The following is a 20746-nucleotide window of genomic DNA, read 5'->3' on the forward strand; positions in this document are numbered from 1 at the left end:
TTTTTTTTTTTGATAATGTTATATAATATTTGTAATGAAACTTATTCTAAGAGGAATAAGTTTTTTTGTTTCTAAGTAGTAGTAGTTATACAACATCCATTCTTCCTCAATATGGAATTATGCATGTAGGTCCAATTTTAATTTTCTTTAGTATTCTATTTTTAGTATGTGAATCCTCTTGTTATTTAGTTGTTTCCTTTCCTTCTTGTATTTCTCTACTATTTATTTTCCTATTTGTTTTCTATTTTAAATTTTAAACCATGAACTTATGAGTAATGATTAGAGAGGTCACAACCGCTTGGTTGGGCAAGATGGCCGGGTAACCCTTTCTTTAGTGATGACGGGACTAGGTATTGCATGGACTCATTTTCTGGATATGGTTTCTTAGTTCTTCAAATCAAGTGTTGACTCATCATTTCAAACAATCCTAGTATGTATTATGTGACCTTGTGGGATATTAGTTTAGGCATTTGGATTCCCAATGGGTTTCGTAATAAAAGGAAGTTCATTGGCATGTGGTTTGGATATTTTGGTCACGTAATGCATATTAGTGGTTGGGTGGGCTTTCGTAGACTCAAGAGGATTGGCATGTGTACACCTTACCATGAGTCATATCCTCTTGACCTTATGGGTCCGTCTGTTTTGGGTTATAGGTGATGGGATTAGATTAGGATGAATGTGGGTTCACTAATATTGTGTTTTTGTAAAATGGGGAAGGGAATTCACAATACCTTGGGATTATAATAGGCCTCCATGGATAGGATTAGTAGTCCCCCATAGGAGATGGCATTAGAAAAACAATGGAAAATTCTATTTCTATACACTTAATTACCTCAGTGCACATCTTCTCTCAGTATACACACTTATTAATTTGATTATTAATTAGTTTTCTCAATTCACACACTAAAAGGTACAATTATACCCTTCACTAATAACCATTGAACACACACTATTTAACCTTCCTTTCCACACACTTGTTGAGTGACCTTACTTCCAGATATATAGACAAAATCCTCCATTAAAGATGTACCGCTTTGTGGTGCATGGGTTCAGAGGTCAAAGTCCTAACCTTGTCTTTGGGCCCCCCCCCCCCCCCCCAAATCTGTGTACACCTTTGGTCACAAAGATTTGGATGCATGCACTACAAGAATTTACACATTTTGCGACCACTTTTGCCGACCAAAAAAATTTTGGTCGCAAAAAAATTCCATTTGCCGACCAAAAATAAATTTGGTAGCTAAAAATTCAGATTATTACCGACTAAAATTTTTGGTCGCAAATAAGTCATTTTTTGCGACCAAATTACACTATTTGTCGCCAAAAATCTGGGCGGAGATTTACATTTAAAAGGGAGCTGTGTATGCTACTTTAGCGACTAAAAAAAATGTGGTCGCTGATACCAAAACGACGTTGTTTTGGTATCAAAATTCATTACCCGACCATCAGTTTGGTAGGGGATAACTTTACTAATTCAAACACACCTCAAAAATGCAATTTACGCGCCTCTTTCACACCTCAGGCGATTTCGATCAAAGCTCATTCGCGCCAATCACCTCACTTTACCATCAACCTTGCTGTCCTCCGTCTGCGCCTCCCCACCATCTGCGCCTCCGTCCCTCTTCGCCATTTCTGTTTCGTCTTGGGGATTTCTGATTCATCTAGGTATTTTTTTGAACTTATAATAGTATCTCTCGGTTTATATATCTGTCTCTCATTTTTTCTCTTTGATTCCTCATACTCGTCTTGTTCTACAATCTCTCACCCACCAGGGCCCTCACCATCGCGATTTGTCGGAGCATCTTCAACTCGTCCTAAAATCAATTTCAGGTATAAATCCTCTGTATCACTCTCATGAACTCAGTCTTTGCCTGTGTCTCCCTCTCACTGTCAATGTTTGTGTTGATGTTTGGTACTGGGATATGTCGATTATAAGATTTGGTAGGGATTGTTTGTGAACTCCCCCAATCTGTGATGTTGTAGTGTTTTTTTGCTCCTATTTCTTTAAGTATCCCTGTTTATATTGGGAAATATACCTAATGAGAATATAATTTTTTGGGTGCTTTTGTAATTTATTTGTAATTTGATTTCAGAACAAATTAGTTGGTTAATAGGATTTATTCCTGAGATTTTTTAAGTACCCTTAAATGAGGCACAGGCTGTACAAGGACTTACCGTATATACCATCCTTTAGAAGTTGGAGTTGAATTTTTAAGAAGAGACAGGGTAGCACATCTTATTTTAGCCAAGTTGGACTTACCATATATGCTCATCATTTTTCAGTTTGAAGTTTCTTTTCCCATTGTGCTAGCAAGTTCACAGTCATGTTTACTCTTAAGGGAAACGATAATGGTCTAAGTAATATCGTGGATCCGATTTTTTTTCATACCATGGGATGTTGGATAGATTTATATATATTATGAAATTACAGTACTATGTTTAGTAAGAGTTGGGATGGAGGAAAGTTAATCCGACGAATACTCGTGCGAAATTAATTATGCCAAGGCCCTGAGAAATTTAACCCATGGTTTTGAGGGAGTATTAATCTGTCCGCACAACATAATCCCCTTATTGTTGAATCAAATGTGATACATTACAAAATTATGAGACAAATCCTAAACATATGGGGTCTTATGTTTTTTAGTTTAACACCCTAATCCTGACACAATCATGTCGAAAAGGGTAGAATATGTATATGTTTATCTTTCATCTTCAATGTTGATATGTACAAGATGTTTTGAAGCTTTAAGTTTTCAGCCCTTGAACTACTTATCAAGTTTTTATATTGTTCATCCTATGATTGCTAAGAAAGGCTTGCAAATTGTTTTCTAAATTTGCAAAGAAATTTTTACGTAGGAAACAAAAAATGAAAACAATATAAAAGCAATGAGACTTGTCAAACTTCAATAACAACAAAATAAAAATGATAAATTACGAGCAAGTAGTCATTGTAGTTTGCTCTCTGTAGTTTTAATTGACTGAATTTTAATCCTAGATTTTGAATTATGTGTCATTTTGGTCCAACTAAAACTTTAGGTTAAGAAACATTGGATGGAAAATTAGCATGTCATGTGATTGGTTTTCAAGGCCAAGATAGACATTTTATTCTCGCCTTTCTTTCATCTCCTTCCTCACTCACAAACAGAGCCACCAACCCACCACCGTTCCACTGCCATTAGGAGCCGGCAACCAAACAACAATCCCAACATCCATTTTAGATCTGCAAGACATCATAACTATCGAAAATTATAACACAAAATCCAATTTCCAACCCTAACATAAAAATCGGAACACAAAACAAAACTAACATAAAAATCCTAGCTACCTTTGCCAATTATTTTCAAAAGTATTATTATTATGTAGCTCTCTTTTGGATCCCAGAAAATGGTTGGGTTATGTGTCTCATTAAGAGCTTTGGGAAGACAATTGTAGCAAGATTTAATATATATATTATGAGCCATTACTTTACATCTCATTTGGGACATCTAGACAAGATATATAGTTATTATTTATTTTGCCTCATAAGTAAGAGTTCAACTTACACCATTTTGTCGTGCTTTGAACCGGAGTTGACATATTTATATATTTGTATTTTTCATAGCCATTCATAATGTCGTGCTCTTGATTGGTTGTTTTTTATTTTTATTTTATGTGTCGATCTTCATTTCTTAGTTCAAATAAAATGATACGAAACATGATACCAGCAAATTAAGTGTTATGAAGATAATTTTTTATATGCATATTACCTATTTACCTCTTGTAAACTCTCTCTATTGTGAGTGGGAGTTTTGTACACTTACAAAGTAATTAGCATCTATGTTTTTTCGGCTGTGAAGTTGTGACTTTTAGGAAATGATTGCATGGGTTAACAAATAATAATAATCATAATATATAAAAGAAAGAAAGGAAAGAGAAACTAGTAGCCAACACCAATAATTGGGACGGACACTAAATAAATAGTTGAGATGAAAAATCAACATATGATGCATTAAAGTAATTAGTAAAAAAACAATTTTAATGATGTAATTTTCAAAATTAGCTGCTGAATTAAAATGGGTGCTCATCAAGTGCTCGAAAAACAAAAGCAAATGGGGTAATGATTTCCACAATAGTAGGTTGTTTGGCACAAAAAAGTTATCTCATATTAAAAAATATTACACAGAGAGAGAGAGAGAGAGCATCATTTAGGGTTGTCCCAGTGCTGGGATCTAAGACTCCAAAGGCAATCTAGTTGATAGGTTAGACTTTTTTTTTAGTGTTTCCCCCATTCAAACTGTCATCTCTATGTCCACTTCCCTATCCTTCCTCTGAGCCTCTTTCCCACACATAGCCTAACCCTCCCAGGGCCCTACAGACCCCAATACCATTACCAACAGAAGATACTGTCAAAAAAACATAATACTTAAAGTCTAACCTATAGATGCATGGAAGTTCCAAGCTTCCTTGCTTATTACACACTAATATTTCCTATAATATGCGACACATGTTACCTCAACCTAGATTTGATTTATCACTGGATAATTTTTCTTTTTTTTTTTTGCCTATTATGCAGATCGGCACAACAAACACCATGTACACACCATATTTACAAAAATTTATGCTAATGATCACCCAATGATTAGTTATAGTCTTGATATACGTGCTAAATATGTATCAAAATATGTAAAAAGTGCTTAGTATTCTAACTATTTTGGTATTACCTCCCCATAAAGACAGACCATAAGTTGTCATTAGCATGATCCGTTGAAAAATAATAGTGGATCTTATTATTTTATAGATATGATAGGTCCTATATTTATACATATGGTTCGTACGTAGGAGGTAAAAAGAAAGGGGGGTAAATATTCATGTATCATTGTCTTAGTCATCAAACCAAGACATACTCTTAGAGGATGAACTGTCTAGTACAAAATCTGACTCCATTTTCATTTGGCAGACTTAGCGCTAACAGCATTACACTCTGGTAGGGGCCTTTCCATCAAGCATAACTCTGTTGTACCAAATTTGCAGTCATGTGTGAAGAAATTGTTTCTCTAGTCGATTATAAACGTACCTAATTGACTTAAAATAGCAAGAACATCAAGTACCCAAGACAAAATAGAAACTTGGTTGCAAGTCGGTAGGGGCCGCCCCATCAATCACTCTCGGTGAAGAAACACTCTTGACTAGTTATATACCAAAACACAGAAAAAATTCTAGACTACACATTAATTTTTCTTTATCACTCTCAGTGAAGAAAGACTATTGACTAGTTATATACCAAAGCACAGAAAAAATCTAGACCACACATTATTTTTTCTTTATCACTGTTGGTGGAGAAAGACTATTGACTAGTTATATACCAAAACATAAAAAATATCTACACCACACATGAATTTTTCTTTACACTTTTCTGTGCAGATAAGTTTCCCATCTACTAAATATGTTATACTAATGCATGAATACAAAATTTATCTTGAATAATAACTAAGGCAAAATTGTAGCACATCCTAGTACATTGATACATCTGCTAAAATTAGCAAAAATAAAAGGCCACAAGGAGGATTGAGAACAAATAGTATTGTGATTGTAACTGTGTGGAAAAAAATTACCAAGGTAAGTGGAATCTTTCTATATTTTATGACTTCTCTTGGAGCACAAAAGGGAGAAAGAATTATTCCCAAAACTATTCAAACAATAAACAGTCTTCATACTAGTTTCACCACTGGTATATGTTTGACTGTGCTGAATGGATCACAACCTTCCCTTTAAATTCTCCTTCCATCCTTCATTTCCTGGGTCATTCTAAAAACTCCTCTCCTCTAACCTGTTCTGCTGATCTGTTTCCCCTGCTGTATGGTTCCTCTGCTATGCTGATCCATAAAAGAAAAAAAAAATCTCAGATTATTGCTGCTACCTTTGCTAGTCTGTTAAAAAGAGGGTCTGAGGGTTGAAGCTGTTAGTCCTGGTAATAGTCTGCTAGTCAGCTAATAGTGTTGCTGATCTGTTAGTTTGCTAATATTCTTGGAATTAGTCTTCCATTGAGTGTAGCTGGCTGCTTTTGTTGGGCTACTTGAACTAAATTCTCGACATACATTAAATGTGTTTAGTCTAATTATATGAACTTGCTGAGATATGTTGTATGTTTTCCAAATTAATAGTGTAATTTATTTATTTACAACTCAAATGTTGTTCATGTATGTAGAATCAGCTCTTTTACTCTGCTGATTTTCAACTCTTGGCTGTCCCTTGTTGGTCTGATTGTGCTCAGCAGTGGCTATTGGCTGTTTTGTTTGTTGGTTCTATTGCTTCGCTTTGTTTGTTGGTTTCTCACCAACTGAAGCTTGGAGCTTGTGCTAGCTCCAAGCTCCTCTTTAGTGAAGGATCTTTTCATACTTTGGTTGTTTTCATCAATAAAGTTTTCGTTTGCTGATCACGTAGCTAAAAAATATTTGTTACGGTATCCATGTTAGCAGTGTTCTTTTGATTGTTTTGTTTCATAAGTGAAACATAAATTGTTTCATTTGGTGTGGAATTGTAGAACCCTATTTGAACAATTCTTAATGTAGCAAGCATTGCATGTTTGTAGGTTGCATAATTTTGTTTATTTTATTTTCATTTTCCTGAATCTCTCCTTCCTGTTACTGTTAGGATATTTCATCTTGTAGTTTCTAACACTTTCTGTAATATCATGTAGATTAATTATTGTAATGGTTGTCTTTAACCTTTTAGATGGCCCAAATAGACAAGGGTTGGATGACAATAAAAAATAGATTAAGTAGTAGGGAGTATCAAGAAGGGGTGAATTCATTTATTGAATTTGCGATGAGAAATGTAGGCTTCGAGGATAAGCTTCGGTGTCCATGTATTGATTGCTTGAATGACAAAGAACATACGATCCACGTTGTTAGGATTCATTTGATTCGAAGAGGGATATCTCTTTCTTACAAGACCTGGGTGCACCATGGGGAACTTGTTCCCGTGGTTGAACCTGTCATACCGAATGAAGGTCACCATGACATATATAGTGAAATTGCAGGCGAAGATCAGGATGATGGGGATGATTTGCCTACTATGTTGGAAGAGGTTTGCAGGGGTTTTGCAATGGATGATGAACGGGATGAATTACCTGCTACTTTTGAGAGTGTGGATGGGCGAAACTTTGATAAGTTATTTGAAGATGCTCAACGTAAACTATACCCGGAATGCACAAGGTTCACTGTGTTGTCATTTATTATTAAGATGCTTCACATTAAGGTGTACAACAAGTGGAGCAATAAGTCATTTGATATGGTTATGACAGTTTTCAAGGACACTCTACCTGAGTGTGATGAAACTGTTCCATGGACCATATATGCTGCGAAAAGATTCTTACGTGACTTGGGTTTGGGCTACGTTCCCATTCATGCTTGTAGGTATGATTGTGCACTATTTTGGAAGGAGCATGCAAATCTTGAAAATTGCCCCAAGTGTGAAGAGCCTAGATACAGGTTGGACAATGGAAAGGGTAAGAAGATCCCTCACAAGATATTGAGGTACTTTCCATTGACACCAAGATTGAAGCGATTGTATATGTCCAAGAAGACCGCTACAGATATGAGATGGCACAAGGAGAAACGTGTGGATGATGGAATCTTGAGGCATCCAGCTGATGCTGAGGCATGGAAAGACTTTGATCGGCAACATCCTATGTTCGCCATGGATCCACGAAATGTAAGGCTAGGGCTCGCCACCGATGGTTTCAATCCATTCGGAAATATGAGCACATCATACAGTATGTGGCCCGTTATCCTAATGCCTTACAACCTCCCACCATGGAAGTGTATGAAAGAGCCTTTCTCCATGATGTCATTGCTTATTCCTGGACGATCGACTCCTGGAAGAGATATCGATGTTTACTTACAGCCATTGATTGAGGAGTTGAAGGAGTTATGAGGGGATGGGGTGCGAACTTATGATGCGAAAAACGAAGAGTCATTTAGAATGCATGCTGCACTGATGTGGACCATCAATGACTTCCCTGCATATGGGAACATGTCCGGGTGGACTACTAAAGGTTATTTGGCTTGTCCCACTTGTAATGAGGACGCATCATCACAAAGGTTAACAAGTAAGATAGGGTACATAGGTGCTCGTCGTTACTTGCCCGAGAACCACAGATGGCGAAGGAGCAAGTTGTTTAACGGACAAAGTGAGGTTAGGTGCAGACCGTTGGAGTTATCAGGGGAGCAAATATTAGAGCAAATTCAGACTGGGACATACAAGCCGTTTGGAAAACATCCAAATAACAGGAAAAGACAAAGGGACGAAAATCCAGTGCTGAATTGGGCAAAGAGAAGCATTCTGTTTGAATTGCCTTACTGGAAGACGCTTAAGCTTCGACACAACCTTGATGTCATGCACATAGAGAAGAACATTTGTGACAATTTGATGGGGACACTATTAAATGTGGATGGGAAGAACAAGGACACAGAAAAAGCACGGATTGATTTAGCAAATTTAAAAATTCGGAAGGAGTTACACCTACAGAGTCGTGGTGATGGGTCATTTGTGAAGCCTCCAGCTGTGTACACATTATCCACGAAAGAAAGACAAGGCTTTGGTGCTTTTTTGAAATCAATCAAGTATCCTGATGGTTATGCAGCAAACATCTCCAATTGCGTGAATATTGACAGTGGCAAAATCTCAAGCCTCAAAAGTCATGATTGTCATGTGCTTGTACACCGACTACTTCCGGTTGGGATGCGCGGGTATCTTAACAATGAAATTGGTACGACTTTGTTTGAGTTAGGAAATTTCTTCCAACAACTGTGTTCAAAGACGTTGAAGGTGACCGATTTACAGAAGCTAGAGGATCAAATCATACTTGTACTTTGCAAGCTTGAGAAGATTTTCCCTCCAGCTTTCTTTGATGTCATGGTTCACTTGGTTGTTCATTTGCCGCGCGAGGCAATACTGGGAGGGCCAGTGCAATATCGATGGATGTACCCAATTGAACGGTAATTATTTATGCTCTTACCATATCACTGTCTTCAACCTTTAATGGTAGTCTATATTTTAGCAATGTAGTATGGACATAGTAAAAAAAATTTCTCTTGCAGGCTACTTGGAATGCTAAAAGGATTTGTTGCCAATAAAGCTCATCCTGAAGGATCAATTGCGGAGGCGTACATTTCCAAAGAGTGTACAACTTTCTGCTCGATGTATCTTAATGGATTTGAAACAGTGTTTAATCGAGAAGAAAGGAATGATGATGGTGGTGATCACGGCTTGGGGTTAGCCATCTTCTCTCAAAAAGTTCGTCCATTTGGTCTAATCAGTAGGGCACCCGATGTGCCTCTCCACGAACGAGAGATGGCTCAGTGGTTTGTCTTATACAATAGCTTTGACGTGGAACAATATCTACAGTATGTTTTCAGGCCTCAAAAAAGTGTTTTTCGCCATAACACGTATTGTCTGATTATTCGTACTCATATGTCTTACTTATTGACTATTCTTATTAATTAGGGAACACAAGAACATTTTGCAAAATGGAGGTACATGTGACACCACAGAGAGGCAACGGGATGAATTTCCTAAGTGGTTCAAAGAACGTGTAAGACATACCTATCTATCCAACATGTGAGCACATTATGCTATAACCAACTTGAACAAAGTAACATAACACATATTGCTTATGTAGATAAATCAGTTGCGGAATCAAGGGTCGCCAGAAGCAACGGATGAATTGTGGTCATTGGCCAACGGTCCTAGTGCAATAGTCAACACATATTCGGGATGCATTTCTAATGGTGTTCGATTTCATACCATCGACCGTGATAACCGTCGTAAAACTCAAAATAGTGGGCTGGTTGTAGAAGGGGAGCATGAGGGTCATTCAATGCGTTTCTACGGTTACTTGAGGAAAGTCTGGGAAATGACATATTTGTTTAGACATCGAGTTGTTTTGTACCAATGTGAATGGTATAACACCGGTAGCAAGAGGACTTGTCTCACGGATACACATGTCACAAGTGTCGATGTAAAAAGTCGATGGTATGAACATGACCCCTTTGTATTCCCAGCTCAAGTAGAACAAGTATTCTACGTTAATGATACAAAATTAGGTGGGAATTGGAAAGTTGTAGAACGATTCCACCATCGAGGAATATGGAATGTGCCAGAGATGGATGGTTTACCTGATGATGCTCTAAATAGTGTGTTACAACAAAATGAAACCACCGAGGTTGTACCAATTGTGGACAGAAACGGTATGCAAGTTGAAGGCGGTGGCGATCAAGGGGTTTTGTGTAGAGATGATATTGAAGGTGAAATTATTCCAAATACAATGGTTTCACAATCTCATAGTCAAACACAAGTCGAAGGTGTTGCTGATGCTTTCATTTGTGATACCGACGAAGATGACTTCATTGAGGACGATGATGAGCAAGAAGAAGACGAATTTGACATTGTTTAACTATATAAATCGTGACATAGAACCTTGATGTATTTACTACATACTATTTGAGGACATACTACAACACTTTTTGTTATATATGTTGCTGCTGTGCTGTCCGTTTAGTTGGAGAGTTTGGTCTAATATTAACTTGTGAACTGCTGCCCTGGTTGTTGTTCTGTTCTGGTGCATTTGATTTAGAGTGTGTTCTGTGCTGTGTGTCTGCTGTAGTGCCTGTTCTGGCTGTCTGCTGTAGTGTACATAACTGAAAGGCTGGCTGTCTGTAGTTCCTGTTCTGTTTTTGCTGATGTGTTGATCTGTGGTGACTGATTTGTTTTGTTGCTCATGGCTGTGTATCTGTTCTGTGCTGTGTATCTGCAGACCGTTGCTGTGTTGGATTTCATTTCTTAGTAGATGGATTAAATTTATGTAGATGGCTTCATATATATGTATGAAATTAATATTTTCATGGATGTTCATTTCTTAGCTATTTTATTTGTTAATTATTACTGTTGACGTATATGTATGTGTTCACAATAAAAAATTGTGCTTATCCATGTGCTCATTGTGCACTTCTCGTTTGATTATGTTAAAATGTAATAGAATGGCACCTGCAAAGAAGATGCGCCGTTTACCACCACCGAAGAGGGCATTACTTGAACCCTACTCACCCTCGACCGATCCATGTATACATTATCCGGACGGTCTTGCAGCAGATGGATGTGAGCCTATTGGACCATCTTTGTCTCAAATGAATGTGTTGTCAGGATCTGAGACTATTGCACCAACGCCGTCTCAAACTAATGCACCACATGGATTTGAGATTTGTGAAGCATCTCTGTCTGAAACGCAGGCACCATCTCCTCAAAGTCAAACAAGTGGCGCAGGTAATTAAATATGTTTCATCTACCTTCAATGTATCCATTGTTTATATTTTTACATTAGTAAATACACTAATAACATTATCAAATATGTAGGTGCATCTTCATCAAGGCGAGTGCGGGGACCAACAGTTGGAAAAGCAACAGCAAAAAGAGTTGCCAACAATAATGGGAACAAGCTCCACATTCCAATCACTGAGACATTCAATGCATTCGAAGGGGTGCTAGCGACCCCAGGAGCTAATGAGATTGGCATTCAGATTAGGAGGATGTGCCCCATTCAAGGCGTTAAAAGTTGGACTGTTGCTGATCCTGCAACAAAAGGGGCTGTTGTACAAGCTGTCCGGGTATGATTTAATTTCTTTCATAGTATGTGTGGATTATGGAAGAAGTGCACTTTTCATGTGCATGTAGGATGGGAGTTTGTTTTGTTTGTTGGTTATGAAAGCTTGTCATGCATAGTAAAACTCTGCATATCTCGTTCCACAACAGTTTTACCTATTAAATGTTATATATATATATAGCATGGTGTAGATTTATTTAATTTTGTAATTTCGTATAGAATGATATAGATTTATACTAAATTAAAAAAACATGTTATGTATATCAAAGTGGAAGAGGGGATTATAATTATTAATGAATCGTGTTTCATTGATACTCTAGAAGAATCACATGATAATAATATTTTAAAAGCTATCTTACTGAGTACTTTCTTTAAAATAATAAATTAGGTACTACAGCAAAACTCTTGATGTGTAAGAATAAATTAGGTACCTACATCACCCAATACCCCTTAATTAAAAGTTTCAATGATGAAAATAAATCGTTTGTTTCATTCAATTTTTTTTCATCTTTCTCTCTCTCCAACACAAAAAAACAGTGTGTGCTTCAGAATTATTCTCAACATGAATCCAATTATATAGAGAGAATATGAATCGCATACTACCTTTCTAAAAAAAATTATGAATAATTTTTCTGTGTATTCCTCTTTCTCCCCAAAAACGTATGCAACACCGGCGCATATAGCATCTCAACCATTGAATAGTATGAAAGCCACACCAATTAATGACTGAGATCTCGTATGCATCATCATGTGAATATATTCTTCTCTCTTCACTCAAACATATATATAAACACCCATGTATATATCTGTTTGTCTTTTCTATGCACATGATAGCTAGAGTCAAACAAATGAAACAAATTTTCAAGGCAAGAGCAACACACTTCTTGATAATTATGTTCTTCTGTATGTGAGTTTTATTTGTAGAGTTGTTAAACTCTTGATTTTCATGTGCAGAGGCTTAATAAGAAGACTCACTTCTTCCAATCTTAGAGAATTACAAATTAATTCATTTCCTGAATATTTTATTTCATTCTTTGGAGGCTGCTGAATACTTTCTTAAATTATTTATCTGCTATGCTTCACCTAACCTAGTTTTGCTGCCGAGTGACAACTTTGACTAAACTATATTTCGCAGTATTTTTTTAGTCTTTATTTCTTCTGAAATAAGCAGTAAGTAATGCTTAGATTGCTTATTTGAGAGAACCACTGCTCGCCATTGCCCTTGGCAAGTGAAATTGTTGACTATTATTTCTTTTGTATTCTTCTTGACAAGCCCAATAAAACTACTATGACACTTGGTGAATCTATTTCAAGAATAGTGAACTCCCTTCTGAAAGTGTGTTTTCAAAGAAAAGGATAATACCAACCTCTATGAGGATTTCAGAATGTTGTGGATTTTATCGGTGGTGTTTTCTGTAACTGTTCTCTTTTAATGATATTGAATAAACTAGTTCGTAATATATTTCACATTATTTTGTGGATAAAAGGATCATGGGCTTAAGAAACAACTTTTTAGGCTGTTAATTTGCGTTTAGTGTGAAAGGGAGTCTCTAGTTTGGTGAAAATATTGAATCTGTGACATTCAATCTACAGATTCTGAAGTTCACTTTATTTACTATGTTATGTAGATGATCGGTCTATTGGTATCAAATCAGCATGAAAGTCATGGCTGGGGAATTTGAAGTCACAAACTGACGTAGGATTAAGTTTTTAGACACAAATGTAACTACTAGCACAAATTTGGGGCACTAGAGCCTAAGGCCAAAACATCAAGCATAGATGGATTAGGCATTGGGTCTCCAAATTCATGTTTGTTGCTCACCCTGATGCAGACTTTCCAATTTTTTTTTTTGAATTTTACAATGATGAAAGTAACAGGTTTTTTGTTAACATGACTAAGCACTCAAGTTTGTGTACTTCTAAGGCTTCTATTCAGCAGCTGTTGATTAAAGACTTTTGAATGTTAGTTGAACTTTTGAATGTGATATGAGATCCACTAAAATTATTACCAAGCTGTTGATTAAAGACTGTAAAAGATCAAGAATATGTCTTTAGTTATTGAGTAGGAAAATTAACATGGAAAGTTTTTGTTACATTAGCAGACGTTTGTAGCTTTCTAAAAGGTGTCAAGTCTGTCTACAATGTTTTATACTGCATCTCCTCTAGATTTAGAGATGGAAGTACAACAATGACATGTAGTGCCAACATTTATACATTTAGATGTAGGCAGATAGACTGACCCAACATAAATGAACAAAAAGTACACTCACAGACACACATTTTTCGTGAAAAAGCAATTTCCCTTCTAACGAACCTAGAGGACCGGGAAGCGAGGTCCTAAAGTCTATATGTCCTTGCTACTGCCTTTTAAGGTAAAGGGAGGAAGGCTAGGGCATCCATTTCAAGGCCCCTGGGGAAGGAGAGTGTGGGATAGAAAGAGGGTTAAAAAACCTCTGGAGAGTGTGGGATAGGAAGGCTCTGTGGGTTTGGGGAAGGAGAGTGTGGGATAGAAAGATAGAAGCAAGGAATTAACCTAGACAGATAAAAGCCTACTACTTAAGCAGGGAACAAACACACTTACTGACAGATAAACACCAATAGGTGATGGCAAATAAGTGGGGGCCAACTTTTGTACAGAACCAAAGAAAATCAAACCCAAGATGTCTATTGTAGGATGAAATTTTACTTTTAAAGAGAACCGTGGGCTTCACTCAACTAGACCCCTAATTAGGGAAAGACATTGATCACTCATAGAAGGAAATGGTATGCCTCAATCTGCATCTACACTCTCTTGTATCTCCCACACTTCCTCTCCATAGCTTTATTGCTGACTAAATCATCTTCATGCCCTCCAGCCAGCAAACCACAAGTTGGATAGCACAAACAATGCGTTTTGCAAATCTTTGAGGTGCTGCTCATCTATTTGTTGAATCCCTCATCATCTAGTGTGGGTTAATTTCCTCCCTCACTCAATTGGCACCATTTGTGGGAAACGATGGACTACAACGACAAAAATCTGCAATTCTAAACATCAAAACAAGCCCATTCTGCACATGATTCCAAGGGGTAGGGGTGAGATGATCTTGTAAAGCTACTGTGATTGTTCTTTTCAAAAGCACAGCACACATGATCTTCTATCAAGCCAAGGCAATCATACACAATACATAAGTCACATGACCTTAGAAGAAAAGGTCGACAATACTCACTGTATGCAAGAACACATGGGTCATCTCTCATGAATAACAAAGAAGTTCTCCCTCACTCTTCTCTCTCATATTGAATTCTATTATTTTACTAGATGAGAAACATTTTATTGGACTTCATGTCTATATGTGCTCGGCAAGGCCATGAATATATTTGTAAATTGGCCCCCAATTGGAATTCTCTACCATTTCTCTGAAGGGATGATTCAAACACAGAAATTGTCATGCACAGCATTATCGAGCAGAGAGAGACCCAGCCTTACCTATCAGCAGGCATACGCATCGAGGAAGTTGCCACACCACGGAACCTGAGTCATGCAACCAAAATGAGCGTTGGTTGGCCATGACCAATCTAGTAACGGTACATAGCTCTGTCTTATATGTCCCAGCAATGACAATTATGATGGGAACTAGACACACTGCTACGCCATACACATTTTCACTTCTTAGTCATACAATTGCATGGCAATGCACTCCTCCTGCTGGGCACAGTCACATTAAGGTAAAGCACTCAGCAGCGACAGCTTGGTATATAGATGGTTTTTGTTACATTAGGTTAATTTTAAACAATGAGAAGAGAAGCAGAGCAGACCATCCAGAGGTTTAACAAAATCCAAAAGAGGGTTAAAAAAACAAAAGCTTGGTATATAGATGGTTTTTGTTATCATTGAAAAAACAGAAAATGTTCAGCTGGAAAACTATTACTGTGGCTGTGTTATGGTTTATTTGGAAACAGAGGTATGGCAGCATCTTTAATGGCACACAACCAGATCTGGTGGAGCTGTGTGAGGTCATCAAACTCAGGGCTGCTGCTATGAATTAGCTCACTCAAACAGTGGTTCTTCATGAGGATCCCAGTTATGATGTTGTGGCCTGCTGCTGTATAGAGTTAGAAATTTGCCTATTGCTGTTCTGTTGCCTGCTGCTGCGTGTCACAGGGGAGTTTTGAAATGCCTGCTGCTGGATTGTTTTGGGGGACTGCAGCAGAGGGGTTTCTTGCTGAATTGTGTTGGTTCAGTATTGTTTTCCTGTTGTGGATATTTTAATAGTGCAAGGGGTGATTGTTGCCATTGCTTGATCCTTAGGAATGTGTTTTGTTGTGGATTTGAGTTTTTGCAGTCCTTGGGAGGACTTGTTTAGAGATTGGTTTTTTTCTTGCCCAGGAGTAGATAAATTTTGCACCTAAGGTTTATGAAGTGATTTTCATTATTTAAATGTGTTCTTTCATTTATGAAGTGACGTTATGTTTCATTAAATTTTGCACCTCGCTGTAATTAAATATCACTGTAACTACATATTTTTAGCCTTCACATTACATAATTGCAAGTTTCTTATTTGGTTTGCATTGATTATAGGATACATTTGAAATAGGGGATAATTATGAGGACAATGCACTATCCCAGCAAGTTGTGGAAAAGAAGTGTAACGTGTTACATAAAGATTGGAAGTGCAGAATGAAGAAGAAATGGGAGAAGCTTGTGGATGCGGGAACTAATCCCTATGCTCATCCATACAAAGGAATCAGATTAGATGATTGGAAGTATTTGATTGACGAAGTATGGTTAGATCCTGCAAACAAGGTATGTTATGATTTAGTTATATAATAATAATGTATTAATAACAAGCTCTGTGAAATCATATAGAATGAAGGATTAAATTATCTACCTATAAAAAATAAGTGTTTGACCACCTTCACAAGGCTTCTTAGTACTGTTATCATTGTTTAACTATATATGTCACAAACACCAACAATGTGGATTTTTGTATGTAACCATGACCCAAAAATAATGACTTAGTACTTTAACTATATATGTAATAACCCGTACAATGTGGATTTTTGTAGCGTCGCTACGACGCCGGCAAAAAAAATAGGAGCAAGCTACCCTACAATCACACAAGTGGGTCGCGATCTTTTCCGGCAGCAATGAGTATTGCGGTGAGATGTATTTCATTGATTTTATTACCTTTATCCACACTTGTTTCACGAATTAACCATATTACTGAAGGAGTGTTCTAAGTGGTGTTTGGCAAGTAACAGGTGAAGGAAAATGGTGGAGTGTTGCCAGATCTCTGTAATTTCTACAAGCACACTCATCAACACAAGAGGACAAAACAGTGGATTGATCCTATATGCGGTGATTTACATGCAAGTATTCCAATCATTTGGACACTTATACATGCAACTTTTGTGTTTGTCTTATACTAACAATATTTATATTTTACAATTATAGGAGCAAATGACAAGGGTGCGGGATGAGTCTATCGAGGCTGGAACGCCGATGAGGCAAGAGGATATATCAAGAGTGGTTCTTGGTAAGAAGAAGGGATACTTAAGAGGATTTGGGGTTGGACCAAAGCCTTCTTCTTGTGATTCTGGGTTCTCGGCTGCATCACAAGCACGTGACGAGCAATTGAAAAGGCTTACATCCGAGTTGGAGATACTGCGTGCAGAGCAGCAGAGCAACCGTGAGGAGCAACAAAAAAAAGAAGAGGAGCAACAAATGAAAGAGCCAGAGAATACAAGACAACGTGAGGACATGCAGCAGCAGCTTTTTGGACTTCAGAGCATGTTGGCACAAGTTTTGGAAAATCGCAATCCACCAAATTCTTGACAATAGATGGCTCAGTGGTAATTGGTAAGTGTGTTAAACCATATTTGATTATATTTATGTTCAAATTACAGGCAAATAAACGTTTGATGAGAATATCATACAGAAATAGTTGTCTTTAAACTAATTTTAGTTCTAAATTTGAAAGATGGAATTTACAGAATAGTTTATGTTGACTAGAAAAGAAACTTTAATGCATTGTAATGTTCCACTGATCGAAGGATGAATAGTTAAACCAGAATTTGTGAATGTTCCATGGAAACCAAAATGTGAGAAAAAAGGAAAAAACAAGCCGGTTGGGGCAATATTGTTGGAAACAGCCTGGAAACAACCAGAGATCGTAGCGGTCACCTCGGCCTAGATCAAACAAACTTGTGAAAGCAAGCAACGGTTCGATAGGACGCATGATTGGTTATGTAGGATATAAACGTGTGACAAAGTAGGCAAAACCGGGGCGTTTGGGGTCCGAAACTGCTCTGAATTGGCTCCTCTCTATTTATTCTTTTTCCTTCTTTTCTCTTCCTTTGATGGTCATCATGGTGAAGTATTGCATCAATAAAATCTGTCAGTTGGCTGCTGTCTTCATCAGCAGCAGATTGGTGCATTGTGCTATGTTGCTGTGTAACACTGTGGCAGCAGTGTGGGTCTGCTCCTCTCTATTTCTTCTTTTTTATTCTTTCTTTTCCTTTAGTGGTCTGCATGATCTGTCTGGCTTCATAAAGATCATCCTGATCTGTCTGGATGGGCAGCAGATGGATCTGTCTGGCTTCAGTGTGTGCTCCAGCTCTGTCTGGCTTTTTCCTGAGCTGTCAATCATCCTGATCTGTCTGGATGCTTGTTTTTTGAGCAAACTGGTGGTCTATATTCTGAAATTATATATTTTCACAATTTTTGTTCGAAGAAATGTTGAATTGCACATGCTTTGAAATTACAATGTTTAAGAAATGGCAAAAGTGCACACTTCCTGTAGTGAAATTGAGAAACTTATTGATTTTTAAATATTGCCTAATTTCTAAATTTCTAATGCAACACATTAGCAACTCTCCCAAAAATACATTACAAATCATATATCATGGATTGTGGGCCTTATTCAAGATAATATAGGACTGAGAACACCATGCATTCTGTTGTATGCAAATTGTAGTGTTTGTATTTATTTTGATGGAATATGATCTTCAGGTGGTGATGTTAAATGGCATCGTTACAGAAGAAAGAATACAAATTAAACGTCAACTATAGTTTGTATTTAGATTAATCATCGATGTATTCAAATTTATTAGAGAGCTGCTATAAATTATTTTTTGTTTGCTTGCAAGTTTTTATATCACTGATCAATACATGCATGATAAATATAATATAATATATTAGTGTTTGCTTTTTCTAATACTTATCTCTAAATAAAAATGATTAGAAATAAAACTACTCAATGGTCACAAACTTAACTTTTTTCCAAGTATAAAAAGTTCCGTTTCAAAAGTAGACTACCAAATAGCCCTTTGAGGAGTGAATTAGTTGGGTTAGTCAATAGAATTATATTCTGGGTAGTCAAGTGCCACACCCCTTATCCAATCTTCCGGCATTGGCATCTCCCTTTGCATCTGCTCCGATATTGCCGTGTAATGAAACATGTTCATCATCCATTCATTCATTATTTATCAATCTAGAAATATAGGTTGCCAAAATAGGAGTTTAATTTAATTCACATGAAAGGTTCAATGAGGAAGATAGGAGTTATTGACAATATGGATCAATTTCAGTTGCCGTGTTTGGTTTGTGCTGTGTGGCACTATATTGGATCTGGAATGGTGGCTCATCCAATTTATTTTATAGACATAAGAATGCTATTGTTTTATTTACAATTTGATAATGGTAGTCATTTTAATTTGCTAATGTGACCTTGCTTTTCATGGACATTTTTCATTATTTGTCCAATTTTAACTGACATTATTTCTCTTTTTCTTTGGTACAGATGGATGAACTCGTGCACAAAGCTAAATTGTACAGGACAAATTGGCACTTTTTGTATTTTTGGAAGGATTATATATTTTTGTATAGATGTATATGGAAAATATTAGGGTAGACTAGTAGTTATATTTTTGGATACACTACTAGTTATATTTTTGGATGGGTGTGTATAGAAAATATTTGGTAGACTACTAGTTATATTTTTGGGTTGATGTACATGGATAAAAATTTAAAACATAATAACAAGTACTTGTTATGTGTTAAATTTTTATGCTAGATGAAATATGTAGTTTCGAATTATTTGTGGATGTAAACTTATAATAGTTGCTGACTTTAATTAAACAGGTTCAGAAATGGTTGATATATATATGTATTTTGTTGAATGTTGATGATTCAATTTATTTGTTGGTTTGAAAGATTTCTTCTTTTTACAGATTATATTGAATAAATTGGATGAGTTATTATAAATTACAGGTTTATTTTGTTGGATATTGGCGACCAAAATTTGGTTTTGTTTTTATAGTTTTGGCGACCAATTGATTTGTCGCGAAATGTCACAATTGGCGACAAAAAAAATTTTTTGTCGCAGAATGTCACAATTGGCGACCATAATTTTTGGTCGCGAAATGTCACAATTGGCGACCAAACAAATTTTCATCGCAAAATGTCACAATTGGCGACCAATTTTTTTGGTCGCGAAAATGTCACGATTGGCGACCAAAAAAATATTGGTCGCAGAATGTTACAATTGGCGACCAAATTTTTTGGTCGCGAAATGTTACAATTGGCGACCAAACAAATATTGGTCGCGGAATGTCACGATTGGCGACCAAAATTTTTGGTCGCGGAATATCACGATTGGCGACCTAACTTTTTGGTCGTTGAATGTGATAATTGGCGACCAAACTTTTTGGTCGGGAAAATATTACTTTTCGCGACCAAAGTGTTTTGGCGACAAAATAAATTAGTCGCGGTAATTACGTATTTAGCGACCAAAAATTTAGTCGCGAAATCCAACTTTTGCCGACCAACCACAATTTTGGTCGGGAATTACTTTTGCCGGCCCTCAATTGGCGACCAAACTAGCAACCAAAAAAATTGGTCGCGGATAACTTTTGCCGACCAAAAATTGACTTTTAGCGACCAATTTTTTTGTTGCCAAAAGTGTAAATTCTTGTAGTGATGCCAGATGTGGGTTAATTAGATCACCACTTCTGTAAATGTGGAAACGGGGCGAGAGCGACCAACGAGTCTTCCGGTATGCTCCATGACCATCAATAGGTAGATGTTTCAATTTGTGATTTTTTGGATTGATGTCTTTATTATTCATTTCA

General features: G+C 36.9%; 2 protein-coding genes across 3 annotated transcripts; both read left to right on the forward strand.

Moving 5' to 3' along the window:
• Positions 1 to 1139: 1139 nt before the first annotated feature.
• On the forward strand, positions 1140 to 17474 carry LOC114286956 (uncharacterized). 2 transcript variants are annotated; one of them, XM_082874997.1, is made up of 7 exons: positions 1140 to 1662; positions 1770 to 1827; positions 11015 to 11298; positions 11389 to 11639; positions 16194 to 16418; positions 16682 to 16774; positions 16877 to 17059. In XM_082874997.1, exons 3-7 carry the CDS (start codon positions 11016 to 11018, stop codon positions 17042 to 17044), a joined length of 1020 nt encoding a protein of 339 aa, XP_082731123.1. In that variant the 5' UTR covers positions 1140 to 1662; positions 1770 to 1827; position 11015; the 3' UTR covers positions 17045 to 17059. The 2 variants fall into 2 exon arrangements, with proteins under 2 accessions (XP_082731123.1, XP_082731122.1); XM_082874996.1 differs by lacking the exons at positions 1140 to 1662; positions 1770 to 1827 and having other exon boundaries at positions 9519 to 11298; positions 16877 to 17474.
• LOC114281588 (uncharacterized) lies at positions 6709 to 7911 on the forward strand. The gene has a single exon (XM_028224100.2). It carries the CDS (start codon positions 6709 to 6711, stop codon positions 7909 to 7911), a length of 1203 nt encoding a protein of 400 aa, XP_028079901.2.
• Positions 17475 to 20746: the final 3272 nt, after the last annotated feature.

The sequence above is a fragment of the Camellia sinensis genome, chromosome 6 (genome assembly GCF_055761805.1).
Source record: "Camellia sinensis isolate YWXY chromosome 6, ASM5576180v1, whole genome shotgun sequence".
Classification (NCBI taxonomy): domain Eukaryota; kingdom Viridiplantae; phylum Streptophyta; class Magnoliopsida; order Ericales; family Theaceae; genus Camellia; species Camellia sinensis.

Excerpts from the sequence above, each read along its gene's own strand:
- LOC114281588 (XM_028224100.2), top strand. The coding sequence starts at position 6,709 with ATGGCCCAAATAGACAAGGGTTGGATGACAATAAAAAATAGATTAAGT.
- LOC114286956 (XM_082874996.1), top strand. The coding sequence starts at position 10,968 with ATGTGCTCATTGTGCACTTCTCGTTTGATTATGTTAAAATGTAATAGA. Across the intron at positions 11,299-11,388 it reads AAGTCAAACAAGTGGCGCAG|GTGCATCTTCATCAAGGCGA; the intron begins GTAATTAAATAT and ends TCAAATATGTAG. Across the intron at positions 11,640-16,193 it reads CTGTTGTACAAGCTGTCCGG|GATACATTTGAAATAGGGGA; the intron begins GTATGATTTAAT and ends CATTGATTATAG.